This window comes from Gopherus evgoodei, chromosome 2 (genome assembly GCF_007399415.2).
Source record: "Gopherus evgoodei ecotype Sinaloan lineage chromosome 2, rGopEvg1_v1.p, whole genome shotgun sequence".
Classification (NCBI taxonomy): domain Eukaryota; kingdom Metazoa; phylum Chordata; order Testudines; family Testudinidae; genus Gopherus; species Gopherus evgoodei.
Window position 1 is genome coordinate 118,454,959 of NC_044323.1, and position 27,616 is coordinate 118,482,574.

Consider the following 27,616-nt stretch of genomic DNA (forward strand, 5'->3'; position numbering starts at 1 on the left):
AATTATGCTTCACCTCTTGATTCAACTGCAATGAAGGAGAGCTAGCTGCTCTCCTTTCACTACAGAATCTTGCAGGGCCAACAGCTCCAGGAATTGCATTACCTCCTCCTAGGAATTTTTATCCTTCTCATGAAGTTAAAGCAAAAATCCTCTGAGAAAAGAATTTTCTTCCTTGGCCCTTGTGAGCTGCATATTGATTACTAAGGGACCACTCCTTTAGCCAGCACTGACTTAAGAATTGCATTCCTTTCCATCCTCCACTCAAAGTCTTAAGATGCTGGGTGCCATATGGAAATCTAGGCATGTTGATTTTTTCCCAATGTTTGTGACAATATCACTTGCTATAAGGTCCCCTTGTACCAATGAAGAAGTTCCATACAATAATACAGTAGTTAAATGTTTTGAAGGAACCAAAGGCTGGGAACAGCTTTCACCCAGAGATTGGCTGCCTACAACCATATTATCACTAAGAACTGGCTTGGCACACAGAATATGCCCTGAATGCTCACTGCATATGGCAACTGTAAATATTAAATTAACTGAAGGTACATGGTTGAAAAATGCCATGGACCCTACATCAAATCCAAGCTGCATTCAAGATCCTAATAATGTCCAATCTGGACTAACAAAAATAGAACTTGTAGGAAAGAACTCAGAAATATATAAATAGGAGTCAAGAGCAAATAAGGTGTCAAAGGGCCGCGAAGATCTCAATCAGCAATGCAGATCTCACTCGCATTTTGTTAGAGGCTTAACCTTCACCTCTAAGTTTGAATATAACACCAGAAGGAACATGAATCAAAAAATCTGTAATTTGTGTGGCTGTCTCAACAGATCTATTTGGCACCTATAAGTTGAAGCAGATGGACCGCTCTGAAGTGCTGCTGTGATACAAGTATAATTGAGTTCTGAATAAAAGCTGACAGATCCAGCAGAATCTCTACCAACAATGAACTATTATTTGACTCTGTAGCCTCCAATGACTAACTTAAGGGATGCCAAGAGTTCTTCATAGGATCTGAGTATTTAAACAGCCATCTCTGAGCTGATCCCATATCTGAGAGCATCATGATGTTCCTTCAAAGCACAAAAGACAATGAGCAGTGCAGTGCAGCGTTCATTAGAGGTGTGGATTGCAATTTGAATATAACTGAAGAATTGCTAGACTTAATGCCACTGAAGGGTACCTCAACGGGATGGGACATACTTCAGGGACTGGAAGCGAGCATTGAAAAAGCTGCGCTGCCGTGGAACTAACTCGTATCTTTGGCTACGGACGGTGCACCATCAATGTGCTCTGAAAACGTTGGTGTGGTTGGGTTATTGAAGACCAAACTGAACAGCCTCAATGTACCAGAAATTAGCTTCACCAGTATACACTGTATTTTGCACCAAGAAGCCCTGTGTAGTAAAAGTCTACAAATAAAGGAAGTTATGGATGTAGTTGTTAAAACTGTTAATTTTATACATGCACCAGGGCTGAATCACAGACAGTTCCCGTCATTTCTAGCAAGTATGGACAGTGTATATGGCGAACTTCCGTATCACACTCAAGTTAGATGGCTGAGTCATGGAAATGTTCTGAAGTCTTTTTTTGCACTTAGAGAGGAGACCGATTCCTTCATGAAAATGAAAAACAAGGTGGTTCCACAGCTTGCTGATTCCACTTTTATCTGCAACCTTGCTTTTCTAACAGATGTAACTGACCACCTGAATGCACTGAACTTGAAACTTCAGGGTAGAAAACAGGTGATAACACAGATGTTTGACAGTGTTAAGTCATTCAAAGTCAAGCTTACTTTGTGGGGGAAACAGCTGACTGCTGGCACTTTGGTCCATTTCTCGACTCTGAATTCCTTAGGAAAAGTTGAACCCAAATCCTTCAAAGAATATGCAGAGATCATTTCTAATTTCACAAACAGTTTGTTTTGCGGTTTAAAGATTTCAAGGTACTTGGACCACATTTTCAACTTTTTTCTACACCATTTGCTGATGAAATTAACTATGTTGCAGAGAAAATGCAGATGGCGTTAGTGGAGCTGCAGTGTGACACCATTTTGAAGCAGAAGTATACAGAAGTTGGAATTCCAGAATTCTATAAGTTTCTTTCACAAGAAAGATTTCCCATGTTATTCTCTGCTTCCGCAAGGATAATGGCAACGTTTGGAAGTATATATATGTGTGAACAGTTTTTCTCTTCCATGAAGATTAACAAATCTCTGTTAAGGTCAAGGCTCACTGACGAACATTTGAAAGCAACACTGAGATTGGTTTCATCTCAGGATATCAAACCTAATATTCATGCTCTGGTTGATGCAAAATGCTGCCAGCTAAGTGGCCAAAAATGAAATAACTTTTCACACCACAATTAAAGAAGTTAATAAAAAAGTTAATAAATTGACTTTTAATAGCATACTATATTTTAATACTATACTACTATATTACTCTTCATTTTTTTTTTGCCTACCTCCAGGCACTTCCCACCGCCAAGCAGCCAAACAGCTGTTGGTGGCACTTAGCACTTTCCAGGAGCGAGGGGGAGGAGCGGGGAGCCGCGCGCTCAGGGGAGGAGGTGGAGAAGAGACGGGGTGGTGGCGGGGCCTCATGGAAGGGGTGGAGTGGGGGCCGGGCCGGGGGCAGCGAGGGGGGAAGGGGTTATCAGTGATGCGGCCCTCGGGCCAATACACTAGTCCTCATGTGGCCCTCATGGTCATTTGAGTTTGAGACCCCTGCCTTAGAGAATGTGTATATAAAACCATTTTATTTTTATTGATTTAACATCCTAATGAAAATATATTTAAAATGAAAGGTGCGAGTAGAGAATTTGCCACCCATGTAACAGTCTAAAGAACATTTTAAATAAATAAATAAATAAATAAATAGAAAAACATACATACTTACCAGATATGCCAGTCTATGTTTAGAGCCATAAACATGCATGAACATGTTACTCAATCCGGTTTGACAGTGGCACAGCTGACACTCGTAGAGAACAAGGAGATTCTCTTTTGATCGGTATTCAATTATATATTCAAGTCCTGTATAGAAGAAAGGGATATTTTACAATTTAGTGTTTACTAAAACAATCTGCACTACATATTACCACCCAGTACACAGATGATCAACAGTTCATACAAGAAAAAAACTAAAGCAAGCCTTAGTGACTTATTAGGTACTAAACAAATTGGCCAAGATTTTAATAACTAGCTATTTTGAGTACCTTGATTTTTGGGTGCTAAGCTTAAGACATCTTTCTAACCACTCACCTGTGAAAAAGTGCTCTCTTTAAGTTCCCTCAAGCTGGGCAACAAAAATTGAGGTATTCAAAAGACACTAGCCACTTTTTGAAAATGTAGGACAATCCTTTGCTTACCATCTCTATGTTCCTTAGAAATAGACTGTCTCCTCTCCAACAAAGAGAAACTGACATGTTTGTATAAAAATGCATTTTTATATTCAAAACGCATCAACTATGATATTATAATAAGAGTAATCACAGAATCATTTAGTCAAGAGTAGCTTCAGTATAAATAGCCTCACATTATTTGTAACCCACACTCAACAGATACGTATCCAACCTAATCAAGAATAAATATGCAATGAGAATTCCAAGAACTCTCCTCAGTAAGATCCACTTACACACTGTACCAGTAGAACACCTAACGTAAATTGTATAAGGTTTACCTAATTTCATACTTATGAATGCATAAATTTGTAGAAGCAGGATTTTATAATTGTATTATGAGAATTAATGTATGATTTGATTTTATCCTGTCAGCCACCCTTTTTGAACAGCAGAAAAGAATGACAGACCAGAACAATCCTTATGACTGATTATGGTCACCCTTTTGTTTTAGAATAAGTTATAGGAAACCATAGTAGACATTATATGTATTGCAAATTAGGCACTCTAGTTAAATATACCTTTCTTTATTTTAAGGTTTTAGTAAGTAAGAGACAGGATCTTGTATTGTATCTAAGTTAAGAAGATTAGAGGGATGTTGAGGGCCTGAAGCCTCAATGTGAATTGTTTTAGTTATAAGATTTAGCAAGGCTTGATTTACAACATATTCTGCTGAATATAAAATACTGCTGTCTCTATACCTTTGAAGGTTTCTGTAAAAGATTGTTTGTGTGAATGAGGAATGCATGCATCAGGAAGAGATAAGGCGTGAAAGCCATCACAAATGTCCAGATGGTCAAGAAAAAGTGAGAGACTTGGAAAGACGAGGAGACAATCAGAAAACATCCATTGTATCCGATGCTAAACATGTTAGCAGCATTGATGACCTCAGAGGTGAGGCAGGCACCCCCGAAGGCAAGACAACAAATAGGAAATAACTATGGGAAGCCCAACAATAACCATCAAATGATAACAGCAGAAAACCCCAAGATTAACACCACTTAAGGACTAATGATTACAGGATGACATTGCAAAATGCATGGACTCAAATGGGAATTTACAACTATAAAGCTGGGGTGTTTTGCCATGGAACTCTCGGTTTAGTCCCGCAAAGCCTCAGAGCATCGGATCGCGACCGATAAGAGCCCAGCTCCTCACTCATGCTCAATCTAACTGGCCATTAGATTGACTCGAGCTACAACACACTGGTAACTATAAACATGAACTGGCAGGAGGGAAGGAGGGAGAGAGTGTGTGTGTGTGTGAGTGTCTGTGCGTGTGTGTGACTAAAAACCATATGCTGTTATATTTTCAATAAATGCAGCATTTTTGCCTTCTCCTCTATAAAGATCCCGTGTGCTTTGTATAGCGTAACAAATTTACTCAATCCCTCTGGAAATGTAAATGTTGCTGGCATTTAATTACAGCATTTAAAAAAATGCTTACCAAGTGCAGGTTCTGAATCTTTACACGTATTAAGCTGTTCTTCCAAGGTTTGTCCTTGAAACTTCTCTGGCTCAGTTTGAACTATAAAATAAAAGCATTTTATTAAAATGTGGTTAGTTCCCTATACCAAAGCAAAAATAACCACGCATTGTGTAGTTAGAAACTCTCTAGAGCAGTGAGAAATCTAGAAGGAAATGGTGTTCCCCACTCCAGTCACAGATTTCAGTTTGCCAACAAATCCAAACAAATCCCTGCTCCGCAATGCCCTTCAGGAGGCACAGCAATGAGCCATTTGACGTGGTGAAGCATTATCCCTGAAGTTCCACCCACTCACACTGTCTTCTCTTGCAAGGAAGATGTTGTAGAGGTACTAAAAGGGGAACACACAATATAAAGCAAATTTCCCCAATGACCTGCTAACTTGTAGCATCACTGGAGGACATTAAATCATGGCACAGCTGTGTGTTTGTGCACTATATTGAATAAGGAAATTAATTTACCATAATCAGGAAGCTTTATAGGTGCTTTCGCTTGGTCTCCTATACCACTCACAGTTTTAACTAACAAAAGAAAAAAAAAGAGTAAAAATTTATGAACAAAGACTAGAATGAGACTTTGAGAAGAACCCAGTCAGAAAGACTGGACATACACCATGTTTAAAGGAACCAATGTGAACTTCTTGTTGAAGTGTAAAGGACAAAATTATATTACTTTAATCTTTGTGTACCAAGAGTTAAATTTTGCTGTTAACAGTTGAAGCACAAACATTCGCGTCAAAGAATTACAATAAACCAACTTAGTGCTAGACAATTTAATAAAGAGGACAAGAAATTACAATAGCAACCAGGTGCCAATTTTACAATTAATTAAACTCATACCAAAGTATTAAATTACAGTAGAACCCACTATAGTGAAAATCTCCTATGGTACCCAGACTGGAATCAGAGTTTGCTACATTAAGCTTTAAATCCAGCTCTTCACACCTACTTGGAGACATTACATGATACAGAGAGAGGATTTGGAAAGGGCTAGTTAATTTCATATAAAGAACTCTCTTATGGCATAAGGGCAGAGCATAGTGCTCCTGGTTACCCTTGCATTCACAAGGGACTGCTTATCTACACAGGAGAATTGATGAGAACAGCTAATGTAGACAAGCCCTGAAAAACCACACAAGATTGCAGGACAAAGAGGAAACCCTGTTGGCTTCACCTCCTCTGCAAGAAGTAAAGAAAGTACATCAGATCCCTCCTCCACTGTAATCAGACATTGCAGAAGTTATTTCTATTCAAAATTTAATACTTAAGAAGACTTTACTTTTCCATGCATGAAAGAGCACCGAACAGGCCTTGTGATGCTTGCGTCTGAATTTGAATTCTAGTCTAACACGGAATAATGGGCTAAAAGTAATAAAAAAGAATTCCAATGTATTTCTTTTTTTAAAAAAAGGGAAAAACTGCCTAGCAGTGAGGGGTCTATTGTGCTGTGGAACTTTCTCCAAACAATACAAGAAAAGTCCGGTATCTTGGGACATAAAAAATGAAACTGGACATTTAGACTGGAAAATACACTGTATCAAACTGTACAACTTTAGGGCCAAGAATGTGTAAGTGACATCAGTCTTTTCCACCTCTGAACTTTATGAAATACAACCATGCTACTTTTCTGTTAAAATAATGAGCAGTGGAATATCTTAAGTTGACAATTAAATAGCTATCATTTGGTTTAAAAGTTAACGCTCCACAAGTAACAAATTCAAACCTCTTCTAGCTATTTCTCTAGTACAGACCAGGTCTCAGAGTCCTCTTATGATTAATCCCAAAATGTTACTAGTTACATTCTAGTGCCCAATCCTGTACATCCCTTACTACCACAATTAGTGACACTGTCTTCTGCAGGATTGGACCTAAAATTAAAATTCTTAAATAGGTCACTTACGGTTTTGTATGGCTGTTTATAAAAAACATTTAACCAAAGCAAAAAGTTAAACTTTAGTACTTACCAATACCATGAGCTTTTAGAGCTTCTTCAACCTAAATTAATGAGAGAAAAAACGATTTAATGTTTTCGTAGAAATTTTACATTGTCAAAGAGGTGGACAGTCACTGTTTATATAATAAACTAATTAGATTCAGGATTACACAAAAGATGATTATTCAAAATGTACACGCAATTTTTCTCTGATGGATGGATGGATGGATGGATATCAGGGTAAATAAAAATCAATTTTTTAAAATCATAAACATTGTATTTTTTTAAATTCAAATTAAATACAAGTTTAAAAAATAAGTCTATTTAAAATTGACAACCTAGGTTAAGGTCTAGACTTAAATTTATTACAATCATTGAAATTAAATACAAAAATAATATTAAGCAATACATATTTGCTACCAAGTTCTAAAAAAATCCAGACCACTGAACTACTGGAAGTCACTAGCTGAGCAGCTAGAACCAGAGTTTGTTGCAATGCTAAGACAGCTTTTAAGAGCAGCAGCCTCTTCTGCAGTTAGAGAATATTTTCTTCATTTCAATTTATTAAATTATTTCAGTCAAATGATTAGTTCATTCAAAGCTAAGAAACCATTTGGGAATTGAAAAAGAAGGGGAGCTTTCTTTCACTCCCAATCTATGAATAAAAACTAGGTGCAAGAGGATGAGATGTACAAGTTACAAAATTTTGAATGACACACAGACCAGAAATGATCAGTTCAAATCACTAACTACAGATAATACCGCTTTTGTTTACTAAAACAATGAGTTTAAAATGCAAAACATGTTTTGATAAACTTTCAAATCATTTTTCTTATCCAGCACATTTAAGATAATTTATTTTTTTTAAATGCTGGTTTTGTGCCTTTTTAATTAAACTTGCACTTCAACCCAATAGAGCTTGACACCAATTACAAATATAAATTAATCATCATCTAGTAAATCAGAAATGCATAAGTCATCATTTTTTAACATAATAAAAATGTAAAAATTAAAGACTCTACATACACATATTTCAGCAATTATAGTTACTTAGATAGTATATCCTCTTGGTTAGCAAAGAGAAGCACTAAGTTTAGGGTGAAGGCTGCATTTAGTTGTAAATCAACATTTCAGTGGTTAGCAATTAATTAGAACCAACTTTCTTTAGGAAAATAGCTAAGAAGTACAAATGCAAAACACAATTAAAATTAATTTTTAAATAAATGGTTCCTGCTTGCTGATTTCAATCATTAGTAAAAGTCAATTATTTCCATTGTTCTGATTTAAATCAATCCATTGTTTCCTATTATATTAGACTCATGATTTAGATTAATAAATATCTGCATCTGTATTTGATCTTGCCTCATGCCCCTTGCTGACTAGAGCACAAAGCTCTGAAACATATTTTAGGCTAGATTTATAAAGAGAACTTGGGCACCTAAATCCAATATTTAGGTAATAATGGCATTCACAAAACCATAGCTCAGCTGCTGCCTAAAGTTGCATGTGCCTAACCCCCTTAAATACTTAAGTTTCTGCCAAAGGGTATGCACAAAGCCGTTTAAGTCCAGATGCCATCCCAGAGCCCTTGCTCATACCTAAGCCCTGGCAGGATTCCCAAACTAGGTGTTCCCTCCTACAGGACGTGATAAGATGAGTGACCTAGCCAACAGGCTACAATGGGTGGGTCGGTCTCTCTCTCTCTCTTTCCTCCCCATCCACAAGAAAGGACTGACCTGGCTTAGGTGACTAACTTCAGGGAAGAGTTCACAGCTGAGAATCCCAAATAGAGATAGACACCTAAGATCCAGGCCTGGTCCACACTACACAGTTAAATCGATTTTAACAGCGTTAAATTGATTTAACACTGTACCCGTCCACACTACAATGCACTTTATATCGATTTAAAGGGCTCTTTAACTCGATTTCTGTACTCCTCCCCGATGAGAGGAGTAACGCTAAAATCAATATTAACATATCGATTTAGTGTTAGTGTGGCCGCAAATCGAAGTTACTGGCCTCCGGGCGGTATCCCACAGTGCACCACTGGCCGCTCTGGACAGGAATCTGAACTCTAATGCACTGGCCAGGTATACAGGAAAAGCCCCACGAACTTTTGAATTGCATTTCCTGTTTGGCCAGCGTGGCGCTCTCATCAGCACAGGTGACCACGCAGAGCTCATCAGCACAGGCAACAATACAGTCTCCTGAGAATAGAAAAAGAGCAACAGCATGGACCGCACGAGAGGTCCTGGATCTTATCGCTATATGGGGAGAGGATTCAGTGCTAACTGAACTCCGTTCCAAAAGACTAAATGAAAAAATATTTGAAAATATTTCCAAGGCTATGATGGGAAAAGGCCACACCAGGGATTCAGTGCAGTGCAGAGTGAAAGTGAAGGAGCTCAGACAAGCCTACCAGAAAACCAAAGCAGCAAACGGAAGATCCGGGTCTGGGCCAAAAGCATGCCGCTTCTACGCTGAGCTGCATGCAATTTTAGGGGGCTGCGCCACCACTACCCTACCCCCCGTCCGTGGATTCCAAGGTGGGGGTTATAATCTCAACCATGGATGAGGATTCAGCGGAGGGGGAAGATGATGAGGAGGAAGATCTTGCAGAGAGCACACAGCACTCCATTCTCCCCAACAGCCAGGAGCTTTTTGTGACCCAGACTGAATTACTCTCCCAGTCCTCCCAAGCCACTAGCCCAGACAGTGAAGCCATGGAAGCGAACTCTGGTGAGTGTACCTTTGTAAATATAAAACATGGTTTAAAAGCAAGCGTTTTTTAATGATTGATTTGCCATGAGGGCTTGGCATGCATTATCAGGCAATAAAGTTACTGGAAAAGTTTGTTAACATGTCTGGGGATGGAGCGGAAATCCTCCAGGGACATCTCCATGAAGCGCTCCTGGAGGTACTTCAAAAGCCTTTGCAGAAGGTTTCTGGGCAAGGCAGTCTTGTTCCGTCCACCATGGTAGGACACTTTACCACGCCATGTATGTAGCAAGTAATCGGGTATCATTGCATGACAAAGCCTAGCTGCGTATGGTCCCGGTGATTGCAGGCATTCAAGGAACATCCGTTCTTTATCTCGCTGTTATCCTCAGCAGAGTGATATCGTTCATGGTAACCTGGTTGAAATTAAGGATTTTAAGTAAGGGACAGAGAGATGGGGGAGGGGAGAAAGGATAGCGCTGAGCTTTTTAGCTTTTGGTCAGCAGGAATCTTCCCAGCTACCAGCCACGTGGGGGGCTGGGGGGGAGAAAAGAATGGGGGGTGATTAGCAGTGATCTTCCATGATACCAGCAATGCGGTGGGGGGAGGGGTAAAGCAATTCTAGAGAATTGGATTGGGGATGGGAGGGTTTGGCGTCTGCTGCTTCTTGTTAAGAGGAAAGAAGCAGTAAAGGTAGAAGCTATGCCTTACCATTAAAACATGCAAGCTGAATTGTTATGCTTGGAACTGCGTCTGTGTTGATCTGTTACACCAGAGCCGCAGGCACTCAATACTAAAAGAATCCAAATGTGACCTTGTAGTGAAATCACATGTGCTATGTAAGGTGAATAGTGTTGTTCACTGTGAAAGAGTATAACCATTGTTCTGTGAAATGTATCTTTTATAATCCTTCTATCACTACTTTCCCCCCACTCATGCAGCTGCACATTTTTCAAGCCTCCCTACTCCATCCCGAAGGCTAGCTCAGATAAGGCGGAGGAAGAAGAGGACACGAGATGAAATGTTCTCAGAAATCATGGAAGTAACCCACAATGAAAGAGCTCATCTGAGGGAGTGGAAGGACGTGGTAGCAAAGTACAGGAAAGATGCCAATGAACGTGAGGATAGGAGAGACGCTCGAGATGAGAGGTGGCGGCAGGAAGATCAGAGGTGTAGGCAGGAAGATCAGCGGTGGCAGGATGCAACGCTGGAGCTGCTTCGTGATCAAACTCACATCCTCCGACGTCTGATGGATCTTCAGGAGGAGCAGCGGGGTCACAGAGTGCTGCTGCAGCCCATGTTTAACCACCCTCAGTACTCACCGTGTTCCATGTCTTCCTCACCCAGGCGTGTAAGAACGCGTGGGGCAAGGCTTTGTGCACCAGCCCACTCCACCCCCGTGGACAGTCCAACCAAAAGGCTGTCATTACATTGAAATGTGCTTAATGGCCTTTTCCTTCCCTCCTATCCTCCTCCCAAACCACTCCCGGGATACTTTGTTATTTCTCTTCCTCTTTTTATAATTACATGGTTTTTAAATGAAGGGGGAGGGTGGGTTGCTTACAGGGAATGATGTTTAATAAAGAATACATGCTTTTTAAACGATAGTAACTTTATTTCCATAAGCAAGCTGTAATCGAAGGGGGAGGCTGGGTTGCTTACAGGAGGAGTCAATAAAGGGGGGGAGATTCATGAAGGGGAAACAAACACAGCAGTCACACCGTACCCTGGCCCGTGATGAAACTCATTTTCAAAGCTTCTCTGATGCGCACCGTTTCCTGGTGAGCTCTTCTAATCGCCCTGGTGTCTGGCTGCACGTAATCACCGGCCAGGTGATTTGCCTCAGCCTCCCACCCCACCATAAAGGTCTCCCCCTTACTTTCACAGAGATTGTGGAGCACACAGCAAGCAGCAATAACAAAGGGGACATTGGTTTGGCTGAGGTCTGAGCGAGTGAATAACATTCGCCAGCGGGCTTTTAAACGGCCAAATGCATATTCTACCACCATCCTGCACTTGCTCAGCCTGTAGTTGAACTGCTCCTGACCACTGTCCAGGCTGCCTGTGTATGGCTTCATGAGCCATGACATCAAGGGGCAGGCTGGGTCACCCAGGATAACGACAGGCATTTCAACATCCCCAACTGTTATTTTCTGGTCCGGGAAGTAAGTCCCTTGATGCAGCCGTTTAAACAGAACAGTGCTTCTGAAAACGCGAGCGTCATGAACCCTTCCTGGTCATCCCACGTGGATGTTGGTGAAACGTCCCTTGTGATCCACCAGTGCTTGCAGCACCATTGAAAAGTACCCCTTGCGGTTTATGTACTGGGTGCCCTGGTGCTCCGGTGCCAAAATAGGGATATGGGTTCCATCTATCGCCCCACCACAGTTAGGGAATCCCATTGCAGCAAAGCCATCCACTATGACCTGCACATTTCCCAGAGTCACAACCTTTCATAGCAGCAGCTTAATGATTGCTTTGGCTACTTGCCAACACAGCAGCCCCCACAGTAGATTTTCCCATTCCAAATTGATTCCCGACTGACCGGTAGCTGTCTGGCATTGCAAGCTTCCAGAGGGCTATTGCCACTCGCTTCTCCACTGTGAGGGCTGCTCTCATCTTGGTATTATGGTGTTTCAGGGCAGGGGAAAGCAAGTCACAAAGTTCAAAGAAAGTGCTCTTATGCATGCGAAAGTTTCGCAGCCACTGCGAATCGTCCCACATCTGCAAAACTATGCGGTCCCACCAGTCTGTGCTTGTTTCCCGGGCCCAAAATCGGCGTTCAATGGGTAGAACCTCCCCCATTACCAGCAGGAGCTCCAAAGTGCGGGGGCCTGCGGTTAGGGAGAATTCAGTGTCCATGTCCTCATCACTCTCGTCACCGAGCTGCCATAGCTGCCTCCTCCTCTCCTGCCTTTGCAGTTCATGGTTCACCATAGACTGCACAAGGTGTTTACAACGTCCACGATTGCGCTATTGATCTGAGCAGGGTCCATGCTTGCTGTGCTATGGCATTTGCTTTCAGTTCACCCAGGAAAAAAGGCGTGAAATGGTTGTCTGCTGCTTTCAGAAAGGGAGGGGTGAGGCTGTACCCAGAACGACCCGCGACAATGATTTTTGCCCCATCAGGCACTGGGATCTCAACCCAGAATTCCAAGGGGCAGGGGAGACTGCAGGAACTATGAGATATCTACGGAATAGCTACCCACAGTGCAACGCTCCAGAAATCGATGCAAGCCTCGGATCATGGATGCACACCGCCAAATTAATGTGCCTAGTGTAGACGCATGCAATCGACTTTATAATATCTGTTTTATAAAACCGGTTTAAGTTAATTTGAAATTACCTTGTAGTGTAGACGTACCCCCAGACAAATGGGAGTTAGGTGCCTAAGTACCACTGTGAATCTGGGCTCTAAATCCTGCCCTTTTTCCATCCGCATTTCACCTTTGGCTTGCTCAGATGGCACCCTGCTAAACTTTCTGGTTTCTGAGAATCCTCTTCTTAGATGTCAAGGCTCCCATGCTTTGTGTAGGGAGTGTTAAGCACCTAACTTGAGGCTGTGAATTCCACTCGCTGGGTACCTAGGAGATAGGCACTGCAATACTTAGCATTGCAATGTTTAAATCCCCCATTACTCTTACTAATTCAGACAGCCATACACAGCTAGATCAACATGAACCTTTTAAAACATCATTGCTATACAAAAAAGTTCTGCTTTACTGTACATGACAGAAACAGTAAAGCAAGAAAATTCTAAACAAAGTTAGATGCTTTGCTAATTTTACACATTTTAGAACATTTAATACTTTAAAAAGAGAAAGTAGTGATTACAATCCTACACATCACCACTGTTTAATGCAACTATATACAAAATCTGACACATGCACACACCCAATCTTACCGTCTTGTGTTTGAATCCAAGGAAATGAGTCTGCAAGTTTAATGCAGAAGCACACGAGATTTTGCAAATCTAGGTTAAAAAGAAGATTCTTAATTATTTCTACAGTATTATGCAAGCAAACAGAAAAAATACTATAATACTGAAAAATATCATTGATATTTCAAACTAATCAAAATCTCCCTGTTTAATAAACTCTAGTTATACACCCTCAGGTTGTACAGATTGATTTCTGCTGAAACACAAGTCCTCTAAAGCCAGACTGAACAGCAGCCAACACTATTCACTCAGTTCCAAAGAGGATGATCAAAGTACTGTCTTACATTTAAAAGTCCCTCTCCATAGCATAAGATGGTTTCAGGTTCGCCCACAACCTTCAAATACATTCAACTGCATTGTAACAGAGGGGAGGCCATCTCTCTCATTCTCATTAGAAGAGGTATGGAAAGGTGATCTTCAAAAAGATGACCAAAATAAAGGATATAAAACCCAAGCTCTAAAGAAATTTGAAAACTTTGGCCAGGAAGTGTTGTCTCTCTCTTCTGTTGTGCAAGCGTGATTCACATCAACACTTCATTGAAGTGACTACAAAACTGAAGAGAAAGCAATTGATATAAAATGAAATGGGCTGAAAGGAATGTTTTCCCCCATAGACCCCTTGAAAAGTACCCAGGGTGAGTAAGTCCTTTAAGCAAATGTAGACCTCTTAAGGTTTGTATACTCATATTGGGCAGGGAATGAGCAGGGTACTGAAAAGCTGAGGTCACCATCTGCTTAAGGCATTCACTCCACATACATTCCATGCTCTGTCAGTGCCTAAGACCCTGTATCTCCAACCTCACGCTGCCAGACTTTCCATATCCCCTAAGACTCCCTGTACTCTCAGTGCCTGCATCCTCTCTCATACCCCACAAGTCTCCATAGGCTCCCCTCAGTCCCCAATGAGCTTGCATACGCTTGTCAGACACTAACAAGCCTAATGAAGTTTGACAGGTATCCACATTTAACAGGAAGAGAGAAACGCTCCACAACCCCTGCATCCCAACCACTCCCTCTATGCCTCCCCAAACAACCTGACTCCACCCAAGTTCCCTCAGCAACTCAGCTCTCCTTTGTGCCTGCAAACAGCCAGTCCCCCCCGATCCAACATCCACACTCTCCTCAGTAACAACAATTAAACATACCAGTCCTCTCTTTTACACCCAACAAACTTCAGTAGACTCACCAGACTCTGACAAATTTATGTAGGCTCATTTGTGGAAAGATGAGCCAAACCAGCTTAATCAGAGGTGGGGTACATGTGTGAATAAAGCTATCCATGAGCCTCCACTCCTCCCCTACAACTCCCCTAAACATCCCAGTTCCTCTCAACATACACACAAACCTCAGTAAGGTAGTTAGGTTCAAAAGCCAAGGTATGTTTGTCAGGCACCAATGAGCCTACTAAATGAGGTTCCTCAGAAGAGATATGTAGGGCATACTCCCTGACTTAACCCTGCATCCCTTCTAAGCAAAATAGCACCCACTATGCAAAGGCCTCATGTGTGTTCAAATTTGAAGAGATTAAATTTAAAGAAGCAAGATCTCCACTTAGCAGGGGCTTTGCTTCTAGGGGAGTGTTGAGTGCATACTCTCTGCACATCTACCTCCTGTTTTACCCATGTCCCTTCCTAACCAAGAAACTCTCCCCTTCAAACCCACACAACACCCAACTCCCCCATTCTGTGCCCAACAATCCCCCCATGTTGTCTCATCCAGCATTCCAATCTAAATACTCTGTGGTGGGGTATGGTGACCATTCCCCCCCACTTCTCTGTATAGTTTTCTGGAGGACAGTTGGCTTGTTTGGCACATCACCCATCTTCTTTCTCCAAGGGCCTGCCAAGGAGGGTCTGCTGTTCTGTATAATCTTTCTGGGAGCGAGGATCTTCAAAGGAAGAGTCTTTTCCCCACCCAGCAAAGCCCGTACCTGCAGCCAGAGTAGGAATTTGGGCTATTGTGCTGCCTTTTATAGGTAGCACCAATGATCCTCTACCCCCAGAGTTAGTACTTCCCTCTACTGGAGAGTCCTCACAATGCATAGATAAAAGAGTTTCTCTGTGATGCTCTGCCTAGCACCCCCACCATCTGCCTAACGCCCTGAATACTTCTGCTGCCCTCGCTAAATGTGCTTCATACTCAACATCCTGCTGCCTCACAACACTAATACTGACTTCTGTTTAGTAAGTCTCCTCTCTCTCTGTTACTACTTCCCCTCACCTCCACTGCCCCTCTAATCCCTTTGCCCAAAGCCAGTCTCTTTTCCCTCCCACTCACTCACCTGGTGTCCATCACAGCCTCTGCCACACAAACACTATTCTTCACATTCCGCCACAATTCCTTCACTACCTTCTGTCATCCAAAGCACTTCAGCTGCTTTATCATTCATTTCTGCTGCACCTCCCTTCTATCCCCATCCACAAATCCACCAGGCACCACACATTCTGCCTCATCCCCCTCCTCAAGTCCTGGGTCAGTCTTGTGTGCCCAGCTTCCATCTCCCCTTCCTCACTTCCACTCCACATGAACACAACAGATTCTTGCTGCCTCCTTTCCCCATGTACTTTATGACTCCCATCCCTTCATGTCACACACACCCAATCATCTCTCTTTTATATTCCCCATACATACCCAGTCCCAAATCCCTTCTATTGGGCCACAATAGCCCCAGGCTCCTCCTAGCCCCCCAAAATTCTATAGCCTCATCAGCATCACGTCTTTCTGCTCTTTTAATAAATACGGGCCTTAAGAAGGTTGCAGACTATGTTATGAAGAGCTTACAATCTAAAACAGACAGGACAGATAAAAGATGGAAGTGGAAATCGGCTGGCTCCAGTTCAGTGATAGAACTGAGAATAATACTCAGGTCTCCTAACTCTCAGTCTACTGTCCTACGCAACACACCTTTCAAGAAACACTACAATGGGTATTATGGAATAATCTACTCATAATGAAAATTCCTGTCTAACTTCCATCAGTTAGAGGCTGACATAGACCCTGATGCATCAGGGTCTATATCCATTTCAAACTCCATTTTCTGGGGGGAATGGGAGGGCACTAAGCATTTAATTCTGTTTTAAGGACTTCAAACAGTCTGCAGTATGTGTAACCAGAATTCTTAAAAATGGAGAATGGTCTAGGACTAGGAAGTTTATGCACATAGATATACATTAGCTCTGCATTTCCTGGTATCTGTATGTTGGTGGCATGTTAATTACATCAGCACTTAGAGAACACTGCCAGAGGCACCTTCAACATCCTAAAATGGACAGATACATTGATGGTCTTCTCTATCCTGATTGTCCAATTAACAATTTGTACGATGCACTGTACTTCAAAGTAGCACCCTGTAACTCCCATATTCATCATTTGATTATGGTTGTGATATTTCATACAAAGCATGCCTTGCAAGGTGTCATATGAAAGGTCATATGCCGAAATTCACTGTTCTGTAAAAATGTGTGTATATGGAATTATAATATTCCGATATATGGCTGACATTAAAATATGTTGCGTGTCTCAGAGTCGCCCAGAGCTAGCTCTCCGGAGGCAACAAAGGAGGTGACCCATACACAGATGCATGTTAAGTGACCATCATAAGCCACTGACCAGCAGGGGAATTGTAAACAAGAAATTTACAATTCTATACAAAACAGTTGAACAGGCACCACAAAATGGGAATTGACTATGACTATCACTCAGCAAGGCCCACCAGGACATGTCTGGGCCAGTATCTTCCCTGGGGCATGAATTGAGAGTATAAAATAAGGGACAGTGGCATCATGAGACCACCTCTCTCTTTCCCCACCTATGCTGAAGACAACTAGAATGCTGGGAAGATAAAAACTGAACTGAGGAGACTGGTACCAGGCTGAGAAGGAAATTCAGCTGTGTATTAAGAACTGTTACCTGCATTCAACATATAATGGGGTGAGAAAAGCTGTTTGATTCATATCTTGCTCAGTCTGAAAATTTAGGATTTAGAATGCATGTTTACTTGTTATTTTCTTAGGTAACTACCACTAAAAATAACTTAAAATTTATCTATTTTAATATTTAATCCTTACCAGTGAATTTGTCTAAAGTGCTTGGGGAATCTGCTCAGATTACAAAGACTGGAGCATGTCCACCAACCTTAAACGAAGCGGTGAACTAATTAATAAGCTTACACTGTTCAAGAGAAGGTCTTGTGTAGTGTAAGATGGTCCATTTCTGGAGTGCAAAGCTTGGGAGATTGCTGGTGATTCCGCATATATGGTTCACGTGTGTCTTAGAGAGTATTCATGCAACTTAGCTGGGTGTGTCCCTGGATGTTGTTAACTGAGTGATCATAGCATCTGGAGAGGTTTGCTGCTTGTCACTAGCAAAGTATCACGAGAGACAGCCCAAGCTGGAGAGTTAAGGGAGAACAGTGGTCTCACAGTTCAAGGTTGTACCCTGGGGGTCCCATCACAGTAAGTATGTCTTTTATGTAGACTTCTTACTGCTGCAAAGGACTGAGTTGGATCAATTACTATACGAATAAGCACAAAGCATTATAGTTTTGGTCCCCGGTGAGATAAAAGTATGTATTATGGATGGATAAGGTTGTCTCTCAGGATATGTCTATACAGTAGAATCTCAAAGGTATGAACAGCAGGGTTATGAACGGACTGGTCAACCACACATCTCATTTGGAACTGGAAGTACGCCATCAAGCAGCAGAGACATTCTCCCCCCCCACCCTTCCACCCCCCCAAAACACAAAACCACCTGTAAAGTGCTGTGCTAAATGTAAACTACTAAAAAATAACGGGAAAGTTTAAAAAAAAAATTGACAAAATAAGGGAACTGTTTCTGTGTTCGCTTCATTTAAATTAAGATGGTTAAAAGAAGCATTTTTCTTCTGCATAGTAACGTTCCAAAGTTGAATTAAGTCAATGTTCAGTTGTAAACTTTTGAAAGAACAATCATAACATTTAGTTCAGAATTATAAACATTTTGGAGTTACAAAGAATCTCCATTCCCAAGGTTCTACTGTACTGTAATTGGAAGTGCAATTGCAGCTTGGGAAGACATACTTGCTCTAGCTTTAATCTACCTAGCATGGCTAAAAATAGCAATGGTTTCAGCATGGGCTAGAAACACGATTACAAACCCAGGGTTCCAGGTGCACTTATGCAGCCCTACTGAAGCTCAGCACTACAGCAGCTTCATGTCTATTCTGACCTGTGGTAAGCAGATGAAATCTTGAAGCTCGGATAGGAAAACATGAGCTGCAATCCCATCTGCAACAGATGGCTCAGGCAGTGGTGCTATAAGGAGGGCTTTGGGATGTACAGCCATTGGGAAGCATTTATGGACAGAAGACTGTTCTCTCGGGATGGACTTCACCTGAGTAAGGAGGGAAATAAACTTCTAGGATGCAGGCTTGCCGACCTGATTAAGAGAGCTTTAAACCAGAAATTTGGAGGAGATGGTTGGGAGATGTTCAGGAGATCTCCATGCCGGAAGTTAACCTTGAGAAGGAAGTAAACAAAGTAAGAGGGGATACAGCCGTGGACAGAAGAATTGACATGAGGAAGGGTAGTGTAGATAGCAGACTAACAGGTGATGCTGGTGATAGAATGTCTGTGCCTAACATGGCAAAGAATATGAGTGAAGCCAAATGGCAAAAATTAAGATGTCTGTACACTAATGCGAGGAGCCTAGGGAACAAAATGGAGGAACTAGAGCTACTGGTGCAGGAAGTGAAACCGGATATTATAGGGATAACACAAACATGGTGGAATAGTAGTCATGACTGGAGTACAGTATTGAAGGCTATGTGCTGTTTAGGAAAGACAGAAATAAAGGCAAAGGTGGTGGAGTAGCATTGTACATCAATGAGGAGGTTAACTGTAAAGAAATAAGAAGTGATGGAATGGACAAGACAGAGTCTGTCTGGGCAAAAATCACATTGGGAAAGCAAGCTACTAGAGCCTCCCCTGAGATAGTGCTTCGGGTGTGCTACAGACCACCGGGATCTGATTTGGATATGGATAGAGACCTCTTTAATGTTTTTAATGAAGTAAATACTAATGGAAATGTGTGATTATGGGAGACTTTAACTTCCCAGATATAGACTGGAGGACAAGTGCTAGCAAGAATAATAGGGCTCAGACTTTTCTGGATGTGATAGCTGATGGATTCCTTCACCAAGTAGTTAAAGAACCAACAAGAGGGGATGCCATTTTAGATTTGGTTTTGGTGAGTAGTGAGGACCTCATAGAAGAAATGGTTGTAGGGGACAACCTTGGTTCGAGTGATCATGACCTAATTCAGTTCAAACTAGATGGAAGGATAAACAAAAATAGATCTGGGACTAGGGTTTTTGATTTCAAAAGGGCTAACTTTAAAGAATTAAGGAAATTAGTTAGGGAAGTGGATTGGATTGAAGAATTTGTGGATCTAAATGCGGAGGAGGCCTGGAATTACTTTAAGTCGCAGCTGCAGAAATTATCAGAAGCCTGCATGCCAAGAAAGGGGAAAAAAAATCATAGGCAGGAGTTATAGACCAAGCTGGAAGAGCAAGCATCTCAGAGAGGTGATTAAGAAAAAGCAGAAAGCCTACAAGGAGTGGAAGAAGGGTGGGATTAGCAAGGAAAGCTACCTTAGTGAGGTCAGAACATGTAGGGATAAAGTGAGAAAGGCTAAAAGCCAAGTAGAGTTGAACCTTGCAAAGGGAATTAAAACCAATAGTAAAAGGTTCTATAGCCATATAAATAAGAAGAAAACAATGAAAGAAGAAGTGGGACCGCTACACACTGAGGATGGAGAGGAGGTTAAGGATAACCTAGGCATGGCCCAATATCTAAATAAGTACTTTGCCTCAGTCTTTAATAAGGCTAATGAGGAGCTTAGGGGTAATGGAAGGATGACAAACGGGAATGAGGATATGGAGGTGGATATTACCACATCTGAGGTAGAAGCCATACTTGAACAGCTTAATGGGACAAAATTGGAGGGCCCAGACAATCTTCATCCGAGAATATTAAAGGAACTGGAGCATGAAATTGCAAGCCCGTTAGCAAGAATTTTTAATGAATCGGTAAACTTAGCGGTTGTACCGTACGATTGGAGAATTGCTAACATAGTTCCTATCTTTAAGAAAGGGAGAAAGAGTGATCCAAGTAACTATAGGCCTGTTAGTTTGACATCTGTAGCATGTAAGGTCTTGGAAAAAAATTTTGGAGAAAGTAGTTAAGGACATTGAGGTCAATGGTAATTGGGACAAATGACAACATGGTTTTACTAAAGTGCCAAACCAACCTGATCTCCTTCTTTGAGAAGGTGACAAATTATTTAGATAAAGGAAATGCAGTAGACCTAATTTACCTCGATTTCAGTAAGGCATTTGACACGGTTCCACATGCGGAATTATTAGTCAAATTGGAAAAGATGGGGATAAACATGAAAACTGAAAGGTGGATAAGGAACTGGTTAAAGGGGAGACTACAATGGGTCGTACTGAAGGGTGAACTGCCAGGCTGGAAGGAGGTTACTAGTGGAGTTCCTCAGGGATCAGTTTTGGGACCAATCTTATTTAACCTTTTTATTACTGACCTTGGCACAAAAAGCGGGAATATGCTAATAAAGTTTGCGGATGACACAAAGCTGGGGGTACTGCTAACACGGAGAAGGATTGGGATATCATACAGGAAAATCTGGATGACCTTGTAAACTGGAGTAATAGTAATAGGATGAAATTTAACAGTGAAAAGTGCAAGGTCATGCACTTAGGGATTAATAATAAGAACTTTAGATATACATTGGGGATGCATCAGTTGGAAGCAACAGAGGAGGAGAAGGACCTTGGGGTATTGGTAGATCACAGGATGACTATGAGCTGCCAATGTGATATGGCCGTTAAAGTTAATGCGGTTTTAGGATGCATCAGGCGAGGTATTTCCAGCAAAGATAAGGAGGTGTTAGTACCATTATATAAGGCACTGGTGAGACCCCACCTGGAATACTGTGTGCAGTTCTGGTCTCCCATGTTTAAGGATGAATTCAAACTGGAACAGGTTCAGAGACGGGCTACTAGGATGATTCGAGGAATGGAAAACCTGTCATATGAAAGGAGACTCAAAGAGCTTGGCTTGTTTAGTCTAGCCAAAAGAAGGCTAAGGGGGGATATGCTTGCTCTTTATAAACGTATCAGAGGGATTAATATTAGGGAGGGAGAAGAATTATTTAAGCTTAGTACCAATGTAGATATAAGAACAAATGGGTATAAACTGGACACTAGGAAGTTTGGACTTGAAATTAGGCGAAGATTGCTAACCATTAGAGGAGTGAAGTTCTGGAACAGCTTTCCAAGGGGAGTAGCGGGGACAAAAGACATATCTGGCTTTAAGATTAAGCTTGATAAGTTTATGGAAGGGATGGTATGATGGAATAGCCTAATTTTGGCAACTGTTCTTTGATTATCAGCAGATAAGTATGCACAGTGGTCGGTGATGGGATGGGATCTGAGGTACTGCAGAGAATTCTTTTCTGAGTGCTGGCTGGTGAGTCTTGCCCACATGCTCAGGGTTTAGCTGATCACCATATTTGGGGTCGGGAAGGAATTTTCCCCCGGGGCAGGTTGGCAGAGGCCCTGGAGGTTTTTCGCCTTCCTCTGCAGCGTGGGGCATGGGTCACTTGCTGGCGGATTCTCTGCAGCTTGAGGTCTTCAAACCACAATTTGAAGACTTCAATAGCTCAGATATAGGTTAGGGGTTTGTTATAGAAGTGGATGGGTAGGGTTCTGTGGCCTGCTTTGTGCAGGAGGTCGGACTAGATGATCACATTGGTCCCTTCTGACCCTAGAATCTATGAGTCTATGAGGGTAGACATATCCTTGGTTGTTTTTTAATCCAGGGTATCATTGCAGGACCAAGCTATCTCTATACAGCATTCAAAATATTCTTAACTTCCAGTTCATGGGTGTGCATTAATGAAGACTGTTAAGAACAACAGCAGTGACTACTTCTATAATTTTCCTCTTACCCACAGACACACTTGAAATGCTTGACTAGCACTCTCAACCTTAACTATTAGCTAACGATATTTGGGTATGGACAGCTTCTGTGCAGCAGTGCACACATATCAAAGGAAGACTCTACAGCTAGGTGTTAACTGATTGCAAAGATTTCAGACCTATGTGGCAATTTAAAGAATGGAATATCTGTGGAGACTATTTCATTACTTAAAACATTTTTCTCTCTTCTGATCTCGAGAACCAAAAAAAATCATACCTGAAAGGAGATAATGCATGATGTCTGTATTCAGAAATAGCTGGTCTAATAGTTGGATTATCATTTTAATAGCAAGAAAAAGAGTCAAGTATCTGCACAGGGAAACCTTGTACTGGAACCAGCTAGAAATACGATAAGGGTAATTCAAATAAATAAAAAAAAGTGGGGAGGAGGAGGGGTTCCAGAACCTGGGTAACAGTTGGGCAAATCACCAGACAGATGCTACCACAAGCCATTTTAAATTGTGGAAAAACAGCATCACTTGCCCCATAACCTCAGCCGTGCAGAACACAAAGCCATCCACAGCCTCAGGAACAACACTGACATCATAATAAAAAAGGCTGACAAAGGAGGTGCTGTTGTCAACATGAATAGGTTGGAATATGAATGAGAGACTGCAAGGCACCTCTCTAACACCATATTTTACAGGTGATTACCCTCTGATCCCACTGAGGGTTACCAAAAGAAACTACACCATCTGCTCAAGAAACTCCCTGAAGCAGCACAGGAACAAATCTGCACAGACACACCCCTAGAACACCAACCAGGGTATTCTATCTGCTACCCAAGGTCCATAAACATGGAAATCCTGGATGCCCCATCATCTCAGGCAATGACGCCCTGACAGCAAAATTGTCTGGCTATGTAGACTCTCTCCTCAGGCCCTACGCTACCAACACTCCCAGCTATCTTTGAGACACCACTGACTTCCTGAGGAAACTACAATCCATTCGTGATCTTCCAGAAAACACCATCCTAGCCACTATAGATGTAGAAGCTCTCTACACCAACATTCCACACAAAGAGAGTATAAGCTGTCACGAACAGTATCCCCGATAATGTCACAGGAAACCTGGTGGCTGAACTTTGTGATTTTGTTCTCACCCACAACTATTTCACACCTGGGGACAATGTATACCTTCAAGTCAGCGGCATTGCTATGGGTACCTGCATGGCCCCACAGTACGCCAACATTTTTAGGGATGACTTAGAACAATGCTTCCTCAGCTCTCGTCCCCTAATGCCCCTACTCTACTTGCACTACACTGATGACATCTTCATCACCTGGATCCATGGAAAAGAAGCCCTTGAGGAATTCCACCAGGATTTCAACAATTTCCATCCCACCATCAACCTCAGCATGGACCAGTCCACACAAGAGACCCACTTCCTGGACACTACAGTGCAAATAAGCAATGGTCACATAAACACCAGCCTATACCGGAAACCTACTGACCGCTATACTTACCTACATGCCTCCAGCTTTCATCCAGACCATATCACATGATCCACTGTCTAAAACCAAGCTCTAAGATATAACCGCATTTGATCCAATCCCTCAGACAGAGACAAACACCTGCAGGATCTCTATCAAGCGTTCTTAAAACTGCAAGACTCCCCTGCTGAAGTGAAGAAACAGATTGACAGAGCCAGAAAAGTACCCAGAAGTCACCTGCTCCAGGACAGGCCCAACAAAGAAAGTAACAGAGAGCCACTAGCTGTCGCCGTCACCTTCAGTCCCCAACTAAAACCTCTCTAGCGCATCATCAAGGATCTACAACCTATCCTGAAGGACGATCCCTCACTCTCAAGACCTTGGGAGATAGGCCAGTCCTCACTTACAGACAGCCCCCAAACCTGAAACAACTACACACCACACAACAAAAACACTAACCCAGGAACCTATCCTTGCAATAAACCTTGTTGCCAACTCTGTCCACACATCTATTCAAGGGACACCATCATAGGACCTAATCACATCAGCCACACCATCAGGGGCTCATTCACCTGCACACCTATCAATGTGATATATGTCATCATGTGCCAGGAATGCCCCTCTGCCATGTACACTGGCCAAACAGGATAGTCTCTATGTAAAAGAACAAATGGATACAAATCAGACGTCAAGAATTACAACATTCAAAAACCAGTCGGAGAACACTTCAACCTCCCTGGACACTCAGTTACAAACTTAAAAATGGCAATTCTTCAACAAAAAAACTTCAAAAATAGACTCAAAAGAGAAACTGTAGAACTGGAATTAATTTGCAAACTGGACATCATCAAATTAGGCCTGAATAAAGACTGGGAGGGAATGGGTCATTACACAAACTAAAATCTATTTCCCCATGCTAATTTTTCCCCCTACTGTTACTCACACATTCTTGTCAACTGTTTGAAATGGGCCACCCTGATTACCACTACAGAAGTGATTTTTCCGCCTGCTGATAATAGCCCACTTTAATTGAATTGTCTCGTTAGAATTGGTAAGGCAACCCCAATCTGTATATATCTCTTCCTACTGTATTTTCCACTCTATGCATCTGATGAAGTAGGTTTTAACCCACGATAGCTTATGCCCAAAGAAGTGTGTTAGTCTCTACGTTGCCACAAGTACTCCTCGTTGTTTATGCTGATACAGACTAAACATGGCTGCTATTCTGAAACTAGTTTTCAATGATTTCCCCAAACTCTTTGATTTTGTTCCTAGTCTCTACGTTGCCACAAGTACTCCTCGTTGTTTATGCTGATACAGACTAACATGGCTACTATTCTGAAACTAGTTTTCAATGATTTCCCCAAACTCTTTGATTTTGTTCCTAGTCTCTACATTGCCACAAGTACTCCTCGTTGTTTATGCTGATACAGACTAACATGGCTACTATTCTGAAACTAGTTTTCAATGATTTCCCCAAACTCTTTGATTTTGTTCCTACTCTCAAACCTTTCAACAATGGAGAAAAATATACTTTGTCAAAGGCCCTTAATAATATGAAGTACTCACATTGCAGTGGAAAGGATGCTGATGCTGCTTCTTCTCTTTCTTTACCTCAGGTTCTGTGTCCATGTTTGAGGTTTAAAAGAGATGAAAAGCACTAGGAAATCTACAGAAATATTAAGTATTACTTTAGCTGGATGCAAGACACAAGATTTCTAGATTACTCTATTAACATGTTATAGTAGCTAGGTGTATGCATATTTTACATGTTTGGGTTTGGGGTGGTTTTTTTTCAGTAACCTGGAAGTTTAGCTCTGAATTTCCAGGCTAATTATTGTGTTTTGAGACCATCAGTTTCATTAAGAGCAGGACTAAAATTGGAGGGGAGGGGTAGTGGTACTCTCCCAAGCCCTACACACCAGGCATAAAAATACACACATCTAAACTATAATCACATGCTCTGCCACTGTTCTCAGGTTTCAGCTTTTCAGATACATGTATGGACAAAGCCAGATTAAGGCACAGATATAACAGCCATGTGTTTAGGAGCCCAGCTTCCAGAGACACAAGATATCAGAATCTAAGACTACATTTTAAAAAACGTTTCTGATTCTTACAGTTATAAAGAAAAGCCTGAAAATCTGAACTATATTTAACCAATGCAGACTATTTACCAGACTGTGCAGTCTCCAGCAGAGACCTGAGCAACAGTCTTTACAGCCACTAAGGAAGCTACCTGGCGTCCATATGTCCACAGAGCATTTTGAAGCAAGTCTCCCAGCTTGGGTCAACGGGCTTAAACTAACAGGTCTAACACTATTATTCAAAAAATAGCTGTATAGACAGCACTGTGAAATCGTGGTTATGGCTCTGAAGCCTAGGGCAGAGGATGGTCTTCAGAGCCAGAGTTCCAGCCTGAGCCACAACTATTTTTAGAGCACAACTATGAATCCCTAAAGTATCATCTAGGGCTGGGAGGCTTGCTCCAAAATGCTGCACACATACCCACATCCACTATCAGCAGAGCTTTGGAGTGGAGCCCTGAGCTGAAGCGCAGAGCAGTTGAGCTGCAGGTTTTTGCTTGGAGCCGGAGTGGAGGCGGACCACAGCTCCAAAGCCCTGACTATCAGAGCACACCAAGTCATATTACTGTCAGTTACTATCCCAACCACTGTTGTCCCTACCACTACGAACACCTGGGAAGACAAGAAGGGCATGAGCCACCTCAACTACTTTTCCAAGAAGCTAGGTATGATGTACTGTATCTCAAAGTAGCACACTCTAATCCCAATATGCATCATTTGTATATAGCTATACTCATATAAAGCATGCCTGGTCATTGTTCTGTCAAACTATGTATCAGGGTGGATACAAATCAAGGATTCTTTTTTTTAAAAACAAAAACAGATTTTTTTTTAATTTAAATCAGATTTTTTGATTAAATGCATTTTGGGGGAAAAACCTATCTAAAGATAGTTTTAATTAAGATACACTATAGCTCAAAGATATCTCATCATGGAATAGGGATTATAAATTCTAATTCTATAGTATAAGACAATATATTCATGTAATGTTAAAGAAAAGTTTTGTAAATGAGTTCCAAAAGTTCATGGATTAGGGACCCAATCTTATGGGGTTCCAGGGGCTTCTGCATAGATTATTTTGGTTAATCTTTCTATCTATCCAATGGGACTCAGTCTAGAAGATACCATCAGAGATGTTTAGTTTTGCAGTTCTCAAACTGTGGATTTGTGTCTCCAGAGATAATATGCTTGTTAACAGCAAAAATGTTTTAAAATGAATAATACATAGAGGTGAGAAATAACAGACCTCAACCCTACTGTCCCTCTGCATTTGTTTGTACACAGAATCAATCCCTTACCTCTCTCTAAAAGTGCAAAATTTCAAAAAGTTCAATGAATAGAAGATTGTTGGCGGTGGAACAGATCTGGATAATGAGGAAAAGTCGAGAGATAAATATGAGAAGGGAGGGATGGGCGATAGAAACAAAAGTGAAACTGTTTGAGCAGTATATTCCAGAAGTCTTGAGGTCTCTCTTAGTGTAGCTTTCATTGATTTGAGATCTACCAAACCACTCTCTCACTAGAAGGGAAAACCTATAATGGCAGCAGGCTATAAAAGAAACCCAGTGTAGGAAT

General features: G+C 41.6%; 1 protein-coding gene across 3 annotated transcripts in view; it reads right to left on the minus strand.

Moving 5' to 3' along the window:
• LOC115646103 overlaps positions 1 to 27,616 on the minus strand; it is a 69,499-nt gene that overhangs the window by 37,878 nt on the left and 4,005 nt on the right. For 2 of the 3 annotated variants that reach the window (XM_030551596.1, XM_030551594.1), the window contains exons 2-7: positions 25,524 to 25,623; positions 13,443 to 13,511; positions 6,852 to 6,882; positions 5,350 to 5,409; positions 4,850 to 4,930; positions 2,902 to 3,038 (exon numbers count right to left, since the gene is read on the minus strand). In XM_030551596.1, the coding sequence (XP_030407456.1) occupies positions 2,902 to 3,038; positions 4,850 to 4,930; positions 5,350 to 5,409; positions 6,852 to 6,882; positions 13,443 to 13,511; positions 25,524 to 25,586 (441 nt within the window). In that variant the 5' untranslated portion in view covers positions 25,587 to 25,623. Of the gene's footprint in view, positions 1 to 2,901; positions 3,039 to 4,849; positions 4,931 to 5,349; positions 5,410 to 6,851; positions 6,883 to 13,442; positions 13,512 to 13,762; positions 14,033 to 25,523; positions 25,624 to 27,616 lie in introns of those variants that run through there. The other variant, XM_030551595.1, reaches the window with a different exon arrangement.